General features: G+C 41.9%; 1 protein-coding gene across 1 annotated transcript; it reads right to left on the bottom strand.

The window, feature by feature from the left end:
- Positions 1 to 238: 238 nt before the first annotated feature.
- On the bottom strand, positions 239 to 8,780 carry LOC103067667 (uncharacterized). The gene is made up of 6 exons (XM_088151387.1): positions 8,301 to 8,780; positions 7,487 to 7,616; positions 6,986 to 7,094; positions 4,685 to 4,767; positions 4,085 to 4,211; positions 239 to 2,848 (listed from the first exon to the last, which is right to left on the bottom strand). Exons 1-6 carry the CDS (start codon positions 8,552 to 8,554, stop codon positions 1,602 to 1,604), a joined length of 1,950 nt encoding a protein of 649 aa, XP_088007513.1. The 5' UTR covers positions 8,555 to 8,780; the 3' UTR covers positions 239 to 1,601.
- Positions 8,781 to 14,053: the final 5,273 nt, after the last annotated feature.

A 14,053-nucleotide genomic window follows, 5' to 3' on the forward strand; every position in this document is an offset into this window, starting at 1 on the left:
GAAAAAGTTTATCTTTGACCAATGGTGACAGAACTATTTGACCATGAGAGCTGTTGACCAGCGGAACAGCCTCCCTCCTGGAGTTGTGGGTAATCTGTGATTGGAGATTCTCAAGCCAGGGCTGGACAGTCACTTGCCTGGAATGGTATGAGGATTTTTGCCCTGGTAGGCAAAATTTTGCCCCCTAGAGTCGCCTCCCACCCTAGGATTTTATGATTCTAGTACCAAAGCTGAAATGCCAGAAGAGTTCTCAATTTCCAGTATTTGTGTAGATTTAAAATGATCTTTTTATTTCTCTGTCTTAATTTGCCACAAAGGGATCAAAAGGAATTAGAAAAACAACCGTAACATCAATCCAAACTTCTATGAAAAATAATGGGTCAAATAGGGGAAAAAACTAAACATTCATCAAATCCTTTTATATATATAATACCTATATAAAAAGGAGGTATTTGTATTTAAACAGGAACGTCAATACACTTTGCGATGCCAGCCCTTTTCATCACATAAAGTCTCTAATGCCCTGGGTTGAATTTGTCCCCTCTGTCCAATGGTAGGGCCAGGACTGACTAAGAAGAAAATATTCAATCAGTAGGAACAATGCAATCTGATGACTAGTTTTGTTGCTGGGCATAGCAGCATGGAGTGCCAGTAATTAACTTTCTTCCTGAGAAATTCCCCTTTTCCCAGTCCTTCCAATTCAAGAGGAAATAAAGGGGAAGTCACATTTGCATCATGGAGGAGAGAGGAGAAAACACAAATTTGCTGTGAACTAAGTCCAGCATTACTTCCCAGACAACAGAAAAGGGAGCTAGCAAAGGAAAAATAGGAGGCAACTCTCGAAGCTAACTACAAACGCAGCAGTTAGATAATATCTTTAGATCTGGAGGTAGAAATATGGATAGCACAAGATGGCAGCAGACTATCTCTTTGCTAGTTACCATCTGGATTGTACAGCACAGGTCTTCTAGACTTAATTTAGGAAAGCGTAACACTGCCAGCTCACCTGGCAGGCACATCTTGCTCTCCATCAAGGCCAAGGCTGACCCCAAGCAATAGAAGTTAACGTATTTCTAATTTATATGGTTCCTTTTTTCTGAAATCAAGTGAGTTAACCATTCACATGGAAGCCCTTTCGCACTCGTTTCTTTTCCATGTAGTTTATTTTATGGAAAATTAGTTCACTAGGATAAAATGAAAGTTCATTAACTTTCCACAATTTCCTATGATTTTTCTCATATAGATCCTTTTATGGGAAGTCAGGTGTTTTGAAGAGAGAGTTTTCTGTACTCTGTATTCATATGGTTTCTCCCCTGTATGGATCCTTTTGTGGGAAATAAGATGACTGTTTTAAATAAACATCTCACACTGCATGCATTTATATGGCTTCTCCCCTCTGTGCATAGTTATATGGGAAATAAGTCTACTGGAATGACTTTCCACATTCCATGCACTTACATGGTTTCTTCTGCATGAGTGGGAAAAAAAGATATGCTTCTCAATAACGTTCTTTGCGTACTCTATGCAGTTCATTTCTCCCCTTGAATAGGAAGTCAGCTGCTTTGAGTACAGCTGTTTCCACATAAGGTACATTTAGATGGTTACTTCCCTTTGTGGATCCGGTTATGGGAAGTAAGTTGACTTCTCATAGTGAAGCTCTTTCCACACTCTATGCATTTATATGGTTTCTCCCCTGTGTGGATCCTTTGATGGGAAGTAAGTCGGCCACTTTGAGTAAAGCTTTTTCCACACTCCAAGCATTTATACTGTTTTTCCCCTGTGTGGATCTTTTTATGGGAAGTAAGTCGGCTGCTCTGAGTAAAGCTTTTTCCACACTCCAAGCATTTATATGGTTTTTCCCCTGTGTGGATCCTTTCATGGTAAGCAAGTGCACTCCTTTGGGTAAAACTCTTTCCACATTCCGTGCATTGATATGGTTTCTCCCCTGTGTGGATCCTTTTGTGGGAAGTTAGTTTATCATTCCTCCTAAAACACTTTCCACACTCCATGCATTGATATGGTTTCTCCCCTGTGTGGATCCTTTTATGGGAAGTAAGATTGCCACTATGAGTGAAGCTCTTTCCACACTCCATGCATTTAAATGGTTTCTCCCCTGTGTGGGATCTTTTATGGGAAGTAAGGTGACCATTCAGACTGAAGCTCTTTCCACATTCTGTGCATTTATATGGTTTCTGTCCTGTGTGGATGATTTTATGGGAAATAAGGTTACTTGAATTATTGAAACTCTTTCCACATTCCATGCATTTATATGGTTTCTCTCCTGTGTGGATCCTTTTGTGGGAAATAAGTTTATAAATACTCCTAAAACACTTGCCACAGTCCATGCATTTATATGGTTTCTCTCCTGTATGTATGCTTTTATGGGAAGTCAGGTTACTGGAGCTACCAAAGCTTTTCCCACACTCAATGCATGTATATGGTTTCTCTCCATTGATTTTTATATAGGATCTAAGGTGACTGCTCTGAGTAAAGCTTTTTTTACACTGATTATGTTGAAATACTTTCTCTCCCATGTTACCTCCTTGATTATACATATTCCCATCTTCTCTACAGCCACAATGTTTACCTAAAACTAATTGATCTTCAAGTATTTCTATACAGCCTAAAGACTGTCTACTTGTGTTTTGTTTCTGATCTTCTTGGATCAAGAAATCATAATTTTCAGAATATAAAGGAGGATTTGTTCCTCTATAATTATTTAAATGGATTCCCTCTTGACATTTCTGTTGTGATTGACTTTCCAGTGTCTCTTCTCCTATTTCATCCTTTATGACTTGCAACAGGACCACCCTTGTTTCCTGGTAATTCTCATTCTTCTGTGTGTTGCCTACATGGGAGAAAAAGAAATGAAAAGAAGAACATTCCAGCTTCCCTCCGATGCATTCCCTCTCATAAAGCCCTACACAGAATGGGGCCAGGTTATCTAAGGGAGTGCCTCTCCCCAGTTACATCTACCCGTCCCATCCGGTCCAGCAGAAGCAGCATGTTGCGGATCCCGTCTGCTAAGGAGTTCCATCTGACGGGTTCTAGGAGACGAGCCTTTTCTGCTGTGGTACCCACCCTTTGGAATATCACGGCCCCTGAGGTGTGGTTAGCCCCAACCCTTGTGACTTTCCGGAAATCCCTCCGATGCAATCCCTCTCGTGAACTTGTTTTTATTTATGTTTAACTGTTTTTAATGTGGTCTTGTAGAATGTTTTGTTGGTTTTATTTTATGCCACTCAGAGTCGCTTTGTGTGAGATGGGCAGCCATGTAAATTTGATGAAATTAATTAATTAATTAAAATACTATGTCTACAAGGAAGCCAGCCACCAATTTTCTTGAGCTCAACTACCCCCATGCCCGGGATAATAGCCAGGTCTTAACTGCTTTCTGAAAGGTTAAGGTTGGCTCTTCTATTCTTACTTTTAGTTTTAATACAGGACTCTCAATACTGTGAGTGAGGAAAGAAAACTTCTCTTTATCCATATTTTCTATGCAGTGCATGATACCATATCTCTCCATCATATTTCTCCTTACCCAGATTCAGTCCTAGTTGAAGAACCCAAATCATTACAATATGTTGTGAAACGGGCTTCTCTAGCTCCCTAATAATTTCATTTGTTTCTGGATTTTTTCCAGCTCTCCAACCCTCTTTTTGAGGGTTAAAACTGCAATATTGGCAGCATTGTAAGTATGCTCTCATAACACATATATAAATAGAACTTTTTCTACTGGACTTTTCTTTAGGGGAAAAAATCTAAATTATTGGAAATATGAAATTGATTTTCCTTATGGCAGCCACACACAGGGTTGGCATTTCGTCTGAGCAATCTCCCATGTTTCCAAGATCCCTTTTCTAATCTAATCAGCCACTGCAGCTCGGATTCCATTATAACAGATATGATATTTGGCTTTTGGGGAGAAGGTAGCACTATTTACGCTGAAATGCAATTGCTGTTTTGAAACTCAGTGTCTGGACACCAGTTCACAGATTCCAATGGCCAAGCCAGCGTCCAGGTTTTTTCCAACTAGAAAATACCTTCCCAACAGTCTGAACACTGAACAAAGAGAGACTTTTACCCAACAAAGCTACATTTCTAGACATCTCCAGCATGATTTCCTGATGGAGAGCTTTCTGATCAGGATCTAGCAGATCCCACTCTTCCTTGGTGAAACAGACAGCCACTTCCTTGAAGGATATGGGACCCTGAAAGAGGAAGGAAACGTTTCTTATTATAAGACAGGCTGAGAAAAGTCTTTTAAGGTCTCTCAGAAACTCCCAAAGCTTTGCAGTGAAGTACACAGACAATCTTCTGGCAATTTTCAGAACTTAATGACAGAGTCCATGGCCTGTGATTTACTACACAGTGGAGGCATAGCCTTTTAACTTGATTAAGTCTTCAGAAGACTGTTTCTTCCGAGGATTCAGTGCCATGGAGGGCCTGAATCACAATATTGTTTTGGACCCATCAACGTGAGCTCTCTCTTTCACCCTCTACGGCTGTTCCAGCTTTAACCTTTGGTTGGAAAGCGGCTGATCACGTTAAGCTTGTCCCAATCGAGCTGCTGGTCAGGAAAGGCACTGGTGCAATAAAATTGTTGGGGAATGGAGGAAAATAAAGGAAATGCATCTTGAATAAACCCATCCACAAGTTTGGGAGGTGGGAGAAATTCTCTTACCTGAGCTGGAAACATAGTTTCGATTTCTGGTCTATCAAAAAGAGATGTTTCGCAGTGTAGGAACTGGTACATTGGTCTATTCTCTGTGGTCAAGACAAAAATAAAGGAAATAGATTGTTGATAATGGTTGCTCCAGCTAAGGAGGAGCAGTCCCAAGTTTTATAGATGACAGTAAAATGTTTACTGAAGATCCTGGGAGAAAAATATCTCATCTGGCTTTTAACCATTAAAAACAGGCTGCAATGATGGAGAAATAGTGGGGTGATAAGAGCCCCAAATGGGTTGTTAGGAGAAGGGAGCGAGTCAGGCTATGAAACCTCACAAGAAACATAATAAGAAGCTATGGGATTAACAGAAAGAAATATACACAAACCAGCTGGTTTTATTTTGTCACAGGGGTTATATCCGCCAACTATATCTGACAAAGTAAGGCCAGAGTTATCCCTCCTGATAATTCTAAACTACTTTTGAGCTTAGATTTAGCATTGGAAGAAGAACCTTGCCAGTTTGGCTTCGAGGTCCCAACACACTGACAGTTCAAACTCCATTTTAAGTATGGATCAGGAGGGTTAGGGTTGGACGGTCAGACACCAATTCCCTCTGAATGCAGGTGAGGAGGACCCTTAGTTAGCTTAGCCTTCCCTTCTATGTTCAGACTGACTCTCTAGTTTTCCTCACTCATTGTCTGTTGTTTCATGGAATCCTGCAAGCTGCAGGGCTGCAACTAAAGACAGTAGATTGTGTCTTTCCAATTAAATTTCTAAATATGTTATATATAACTGCTCCTTCAAAAACGAAAAATAAGGAACCTACTTCAACACTGTGGCTTGATTTAGATGGCCATTTGGCAAGAAAGGGGCTGGTAAGAGTAAATATCTTCAACCCATTCAAAGAATTCATCAATATTTTAGTGATCCCATCTACTTGGGTGACATGCCACATTTAGAACGAACATAAGGAGTCTTTTCAGGCTTTATATGGGCAAGAATCTATGACGCTGATGGATTATGTGGCTTAAGTGAATTCTATTCTGGAGCAGTATCCAGTATCGGGTACTGAGACTGCCTCTTAAATTAAAGAACTGAAAGCTCCAGACGACAACTTTGTGACTGTGCAGGTTGTTTGTAGTAATTTGGATTGGTGGACTGCAAAATTAACATCTCTTTTTATGTACATTGATCAAACGCTAAGACTTTGTAGGACATGTGGTCTAGCCTTAATAATCCCTATTTAGATAAAAAGACAAAAGGGATCCTCCTGCTAATTATTGTTCTATTAAGGGGAGTATAATGAGCAAGCTGTATGTAAAACACCTGCATGATAAACTCAGGGATTATCTTAACTCAGAGCACATTCTGGGAGAAGAGGAGGCTGGCTTTAGGGCTAGACATTGTCACGTAGAACAAGCTTTAACTTCTCAAGATCTGGCTGAAAAATACATTTAATCCTGGAGCAGCTTTCTGTACAATTTTGGGGGGAGTAAGTCCATATGTGATTCCATCTCAAGAGCAAAGCTGTGGTGTAAGGCATTCTCTGCTGATAGGTTTCAGTTCCTAGTAGCATATAAACTTGAGAATTCTTAAATGTTTGGTGCATGGCTCTGGGTCATTGTAGAACACGCCATCTAAGAGAGTTAGACAAGACTGCATGCTGGCACCCTTACTGTTAACTTTTAAGATGTGAATCTAAGTTACTGCCTTGGATGGTTTGGCTCACCATCCTCCCAAAGTGATAGATAAACCTCTGGTTTCATGATGACAATGTAATTTTATTGTGTCTAACTCTAGTTGGTTTTAAACAGGTTTCACTTTTGCAAAGAGGAAAGCCGAAATATAAATTACTTCAGTTAGGTCTTTACAATAATATCGCATCTCTGGAGCCATTGTACGATCAAAAATTTTGAGAAATCTTTTCCAAGTACCTGGGTGCCTTTCAATTGTGATCCTTTGATAAGAAGCTTGGGTAATTTGAGTTGCTTTATAGATTAATATTTTAAATTACTAGCTAAATTTATTCTTCTTCTCTTCCAGATTAGTTCTGTTAATTTTAGTAGCTAATTTTACAACTAAGGGGAAGGGCCCATTATGCAAAAGCTGAATAATTATGGATTCTCACAAGACATTCAGATTAATCTCGGCCTTGGTTGGCCTAAAGCAGAGCTTAAGTAGAAAATTCTAAAGTAGAAAGAGCCCATTCCAGATTTCTGGGAAGAATATTTGTAGGTAATCAGTTTATTAGTTCTTGTACAGTGAGGTATATAGGTGCATATATAAGTCTTGACATTACTGTTTCAAACCTTACCTGGCAATGTGCCCTGCATTGGATCCTTTTGGGAGCTCCCACCAAAAAGTGGATCCTGGGAAGAATCTGACAAATCCCCTCTCATCTCAGAACATTCTGTGACAAAATCCTGAAACCATGGATAGGAGGAGAAAAGGGAATTAGAAAAACTAGACATCAGAACTAAAGACAGAGAAAACCAGGATTAAAATGGTTCACAGGAATTGGGGGTAGAAATGGCACCAAGTGAAATTCCCCAAATATTCATTATTACCCCCTCGGAACCAATAAGACCTGAAACTCTACCAGATCCTTCTTCTCTGCCTGGCTCAAGAGGAAGCCTTCCACCAGGGCCATCGCCTGGGAACTGGTTTCCACCCCACACTCCCGGACCCAGCTTTCCATTTCTGGGGGCAGGATGGCCGGGAACTGCTCCAGGACCAGCAGGTCCAGCATCTGAGCTTTTGTGTGCTTCTCTGGGTTCAACCACTGATGACAAAAGTAGTGCAGTTGAGTACAAACCCATCGAGGTCCCTCAGCCTGCTGGTAGTGGAAATCCCTGAAGGATTGTCTTTGTACATTGAAGCTCACTGTCCCTTCAAGATCCAGAATCTTCTGCCTGGCATATTCCGTCACTTTCGAACTGCTCTCCCTGTGAAGAGGAAGAAGACAAATGGCTGCTCCCTCACATCCTGGTCTTTCTCCATCCATGTTCACTCTGTGCTCTTTAGCAACTCCCAAAGGATAAAAGATCTCAAAACCAGAACCTCAGGAAGAGGTTACGCTTGAAAAATCTGTAAGGGCCACTGAGTCATCTTTGGAGACATGTTATCTTGGTCTCTCCCCAAGCAGGAACTTTACTGGCAAAAGTAGATACTGTACTTATAGCTCTCAACCTGAAGTGGAAACAAAAGAAAAGAGCATTCGTTTATCAGAGAATTACAGGCTAAGGTGTTGAGAGAACAATATTGTTCAGAAACATTCCCAAAGTTTGAGTTTTCTAAAACTCGAGTTTTCCCCAGAGTTCATGTTTGCAGAGAAGGTTCACAAAAAGGGCCTTTTCCGACCAGCGACAGCTCCCTCTCTCCGGAAGGGAACGGTCTCATCCCAAGTGGAGGGATGGATTCGGAGGCCCCTGTGCTGTTTCTGCATCCAGCTCTGAGCAGAGGGGAAGCCCCGCCCAGCGCTGGGGGCCAAGGTCCACTGAGCCGCAGAGGCACTTAGCCCAGATCCTCTGGACTACGGCTTGCACTGAATTGACTTGCCTTGGGCCCAGAACTGGCCTTTCCTTGGGGTTTCCACCGAATAAGAGGCTTCCCATCCTCTGCACCCTCACCTTCGAGTAAGCCGAGGCTGCAACCTTTGGGCACTTCGGTATCGCCACAGGAACTCTACCAGGACCATGCAACGAGAGAGGGCGGGAAGGCAGCCGTCCCTCCCGCTTTTCCAGGGCTTCCCCAGCCCCCGGGATCCGGGGCACCATGGTTTGCAAGCCAACTCAGTTGCACCAGGCAAGCTCCGTCCTTGCACCCGCTTCTCCTTTCCTGGGCTCCTTCCTCCACCATCCCGCTCCCCAGCCTCACTTTTCATGCGGGCTCACCCCGGTTTCATGCCTGGAGAGGAAGGGGAGAGCCCGGCCCCTCCGCGCGAGGGCTATCCCCGCGGCATGGGGGGCCTGGGAACCCACCTGCAACCGCTTCGTTTCCAGGAAGGCGCCCCAAAGGGTTAACACGAGGAATGGCTTCTTCCTAGAGAGGCCAGGAGTGCAGCGCCTGTCCGCAAAATCCCAGCGCAGCCTTCCGGGAGCAAGAACTCGACCTTCCGTCGACAGGATCTGGATTGGCCGACAGGGAAATATTCGCCCAATACAAATCACGCGCGCCTACGTTACTAGGCAAGCTCCGCGGCGCTTGACCGGGAGGGAAAGCGCCCGCTGGGTTCTGCTTTGCGAGTAACCAAGAGGGAAGACGCGGGGATGGCAGGCGGGAAGGGGAGAATGTGGATTCCAACACCCAGAGGAGGAGAGGATCTGGTAGACTTGGTTTAGGAGAGGGCAGCTCCAATCCGATCGACTGCGCTTTTGTGCTGCAAACGCAAGCCACGTCAGACCTAGTTAGTGCTGGATGGGAGACCACCGGGAAATCCCCAGAGCATATGCCAGATTGGGAAGGAAAATCCCTGCACCACTGCTGAGGAATTGCACTCTGTTGATTAGATTGGTAGACTGTTGGATAGACTAGGAATTCTTTAGGAGCCGCAAGGCTCAGGAAGGGTCTCAGCTAAGGAGAAGATCAAATAATGGGTCTCCTCCCGTGATCAGTCTGTAGACTTTTGGAGTTTGCACTGACTAGTGGGGATAATATCAGCAGGAGACAGACCCTGGCTGAGGTCCCCTAAGTACAAAAGCTAAGCGGGATTAGGCATGATACTACAGGGATAGGACACCACCAGGAAGCATCAAGAGTGTTGACTAGAGTAGAATTTTTTAGGAGCCAGAACATTAAGAAAGGTTCTTGGCCAAGGAGAACCAGGCCTTTCTGTGGCTGAGTTTGCATATAAATCTGGTTCCTCCTGGTCCCAGACTATGGGATCCCGGCAGGGCCAGGTCTAGGCTAAGACCGAGTAGGCACCAGCCTAGGGACACCAAATTTTAGGGGGCACCAAAATTGAAAAGACTGCTGAAAATAAATTTTAAAAAGTGAAAAATAGTAATGGCACATTCCATGAGCCAGCATGCCCACTCAAGAGTTAAATATAATTTCATAGAATTGTTGCCATGTGACAACAATGGGTGCTGATGTAGTTAAAATTACTTACTGTGTAAATTAGGAGAAAATGTCCAAGAAAAAAAAATTGTCTGGGGCTGAAAATTGTTAGTGTAAAGTTCAAACTCAAAGAAATAAACAAGTGGGCACCTTTCTGAAATTCCTAACAAAATTGGAAAAGCCAAACCATAGGGGCACCAGAATATAACTTTGCCCAGGGCGCCAAAATGTCTAGAGCTGGCCCTGGATACAGGTCTCAAATATTCAAAGTTCTCCTGCATCACTGCAGTGGAGTTACATTCTATTGCTTAGATTTATATACAGGGTTTCTGTTCAAACAATGGATTGTTTTGCCTTCTCAGAAATATAGTTGCTTAGTTATGGTGCAGATCAGCAGGATAATTTCAGATATTTGAGACCAGAATGACAGAGTAGTTATGGGATTGGCCCAGACCAGGAAAACCCAGATTTAAATACAGATAAAGTCACGGAGACTCCTAGGTTGTCTTTTGCCGAGACACTTTCTGGGTCTTTCAGCTCATAAATGCCCACCAAGCTCTAAAAAGGAAGTTTTTGAATGAAGGTCAAATAATCTTTGAGGCAAATCTAGGAGTTAAAAAGGAGACATTTTAACAGGAAATACTGGAAACTATGAGCAAAGTAAGTTTCAGGGCTGGCAGAGGAAATTTCACCAAGAAATACCAAACAATTGGAGAGGGTCCAAACAATTGTTTTTTTTCAAACCATGAACATTGGGCTATGCTGCAAAAATGAAATCCCTGTTTTAGAGTTCTTTTACAGCAGAAACATTTTTAGTGAAATAGCACAAAGAAAATATTTTTGTAGCTGATAAGACAGGAATGTGAGAGCACAGCATCTCCAAAACAGCTTGTTTTTCTTCATACCAAGACTTACTAATACAGGAAGATGGACAGCTTAAGATGAAGTCAAGAGAACAATTAACTGCAGAGGGATTTAGTTTTCAATGGTTTTCATGTGCACAGAAGAGAAAGATTTAATATAGAGAAAAAGGTAATGGGGATTGAACAATGTAAGACAGAATTTGAAAATGAATTATGTACAAATGATGAACATGTGATTGCAAAAATGTATAAACCTTTGTTGAAATTTGAAACAGAACAGGAACAAGTTAAAGACTGCATGATAAATGGGCTAAGAATTTTGGTTACAAGATACAGATGGATCAATGGGAGAGAATGTGGATAAAGGGACTGAAATTCACATTGTGTTATAATTTAAGAGAAAACTTTGACAAAATGATGTACCGTTGGTATATGACACCAGAGAAATTATCTAAGATGTATGAAGATACTTCTAGTCAATGTTGGAAATGTGAAAAACATGAAGGGACATTTTACTATGCACAGTGGACTTGTGAAAAAGCAAAAAAAAAAAAAGGAAACACACATGAAAATGCAAAGAATGTTGAAGATTAATATTGAGAGGAAAACAGAAATCTTTTGATTGGGATTTATGGATAGTCAATTAGAAATTTCTTATGGAAGACTGATTTTATATATGGTAACTGCAGCAAGATTACTATATGCACAAAGATGGAGAAATACTGAAATATCCACAACTGAGGAATGGATTGTGAAGATGACAGAACTAGCAGAGATGGCAAAACTGACCTGTTTGGTCAGGGACAAAACAATAAGTACTTTTATAAAAGACTGGAAAACTTTTATGGACTTTTTGGTGAAAATGGAAAAAAGTGAAAAGATGATTTCTGATTTGATGACTGAAAAAAAATTGAATAAGGGGCTAAAGGGATTATTATAATGTTAAGGAGGGAGGAGGGATAATGAGTTTGTAACTGTAAAGAAAAGCAGAAGTCGCTTCTTTATCTTTTTCTTTCTTTTCTGCACTTTTTCTTTTCTCTTTCTTTTCTTTATATACTTCTGTATTTGTCTTTTAATAAAAATTAATTTAAAAAACAACTTTTCTTCTAGAATCCAGTTGATACCTGTTACATGATATGTCTGCCTGTCTTACGGTGGTGCAAAACTGCCACTATCAATTGAAGATTGAAAAGCCTCTTAGCTAAAAGTTATCTGTATTAAAACAATTCTAAAATATTACAACTCACAAGTGTGTTTTTATTACCTTCTTGTTCAGCTCATTCTTGGGAATCCTCCCTTTAAGCTCCTTGGGTAACTTTTATTGTTTGGATTTATTTCTTGCTTTTCTGCCTCAAGTTCAGATGCTGAAATTTCCCTGTCCCTCTAAGATGTAGTTGTTCAGCATTGGTGCCAATATTGTGGAAAATTTTTGAATTCTGAGTTCCAGACGATGGATCAGTTATCAAGGTGGTTTAAGAGCAGGAAAACCCAGACAGTGCATTCTGAAAGTATTCACACCCTCTTCACTTTTTTCAATTTTGTTATGTTGCAGCCTGATACGACAATCATTCAAATTCATTTTTTTTCTCATTAATCTACACTCAGTACCCCATAATGACAAAGTGAAAACAGAATTTTAGAAATGTTTGCAAATGTATGAAAAAGGAAAAACTGAAATATCACATTGGCCTAAGTATTCAAACAACACTTGAAATGTAGCTCAGGTGCTTCCCATTTCTCTTGACTGTTGCTCAGCTGCTTCTACACCTTGACTGGAGTCCACCTGTGGTAAATTTAATGGATTGGACATGATTTGGAAAGGTGCACACCTCTCTATAAAAGGCCTCACAGCTGACAATGCATACTGTATCAGAGCAAAAGCCATGAGGTTGAAGGAATTACCTGCAGAGCTCAGAGACAGGGTTATTGCAAGGCACAGATCTGGGGAAGGCTACAAAAAAATTTCTGTTGCACTGAAGGTTCCCAAGAGCACAGTGGCCTCCATAATTCTCAAATGGAAGAAGTTTGGCACAACCAGGACTCTTCCAAGAGCTGGTCGCCCAGCCAAACTGAGCAATTGGGGGAGAAGAGCCTTAGTAAGAGGTGACCAAGAACCTGATGGTCACTCTGACTGAGCTCCAGAGATCCTGTGTGGAGATGGGACAAAGCTCCAGAAGGATAACCATCACTGCAGCCCTCCACCAATCTGGGCTTTATGGCAGAGTGGCTAGACAGAAGCTTCTCCTCAGTGCAAAACACACAAAAGCCCGCTTGGAGTTTGCAAAAAAGCACCTGAAGGACTCTGAGAAACAAGATTCTCTGGTCTGATGAAACCAAGATTGAACTGTTTGGCCTTAATTCTAAATGTTATGTCTGGAGGAAACCAGGCACCGCTCATCACCTGCCCAATACCATCCCAACAGTGAAGCATGGTGGTGGCAGCAACATGCTGTGGGGGTGTTTTTCAGCAGCAGGGACTGGGAGACTGGTCAGGGTTGAGGGAAAGGTGAATGGAGCAAAGTACAGAGATATCCTCAATGAAAACCTGTTCTACAGTGCTCAGGACCTCAGACTTGGCCAAAGGTTCACCTTCCAACATGACAACGATCCTAAGCACACAGCCAAGACAACACAGGAATGGCTTAGGGACAACTCTGTGAATGTCCTAGAATGGCCCAGCCAGAGCCCTGACTTGAACCCTATTGAACATCTCTGGAGAGACCTGGAAATGGCTGTCTACCACCTGGGAAATGGTCTCTGATCCACACCCACTGACTAGCTCTCCAATTCTAGGGGCAGGACAGCCAGAAACTGCTCCAGGACTATCAGGTCTAGCACCTGGGCTTCTGTGTGCTTTGCTGGGCTCAGCCAGAAGTGCAGATTTTGATGGTGCCAAGAGAGTGGTAATTCATACTTGTGAATTTTGGGGCATCTCCACATGTGTCAGCCCAACAAGGTAGACCAGACTAAGAAACCAATACCATATAGGTTAGGATTTTTATTGTAACAGAATCTTGCAAGTCTGAATATGCTTTCTTTGTGTAAACTAGGGCTTGTCTCAAATGCTTTGTCAAGTTAGTTTCTTGGCCTGGGCTCAATCCCTGCTTATCTGACCATTGTCTTGCCTCTTCCTCCTGTCCTTCAAGGCCATTCCCTCTTCCTTTACAACATCCCATTTTCTCGCAATCCTTCCAAATAATTATGAATCTGTCCATGTGATTCTTGACTCTGGCTAGTTTTGAAATATGCAGGCATGCTTTTATCCCCATGAGGCAGTCACTCTTCTAGGGAATGCCAAAATGATTTGGTTCAACCCCACCACAAGCTGTAAAAACTACTCTTATAATAACTCCTTATCATAGTTAATCATTAAATCTCCTTTGAGTCAAGGTTGATTCCTGATACACTCCTTGCTATGCTGCATACTTTTCTATTTGACTTCTGGGATTTTTTTTTTTTTA

This window comes from Python bivittatus, unplaced genomic scaffold (genome assembly GCF_059951505.1).
Source record: "Python bivittatus isolate LINGU-HERP-01145 unplaced genomic scaffold, Pbiv_v1 ctg000650_np1212, whole genome shotgun sequence".
Lineage (NCBI taxonomy): Eukaryota > Metazoa > Chordata > Lepidosauria > Squamata > Pythonidae > Python > Python bivittatus.

Coding starts and splice junctions, on each gene's coding strand:
- LOC103067667 (XM_088151387.1), bottom strand. CDS start 8,554: ATGAAAAGTGAGGCTGGGGAGCGGGATGGTGGAGGAAGGAGCCCAGGA. Junction 7,095..7,486: donor AGGCTGAGGGACCTCGATGG/GTTTGTACTCAA, acceptor CCATGGTTTCAG/GATTTTGTCACAGAATGTTC. Junction 2,849..4,084: donor TAGAAATGTAGCTTTGTTGG/GTAAAAGTCTCT, acceptor TCTCCCATGTAG/GCAACACACAGAAGAATGAG.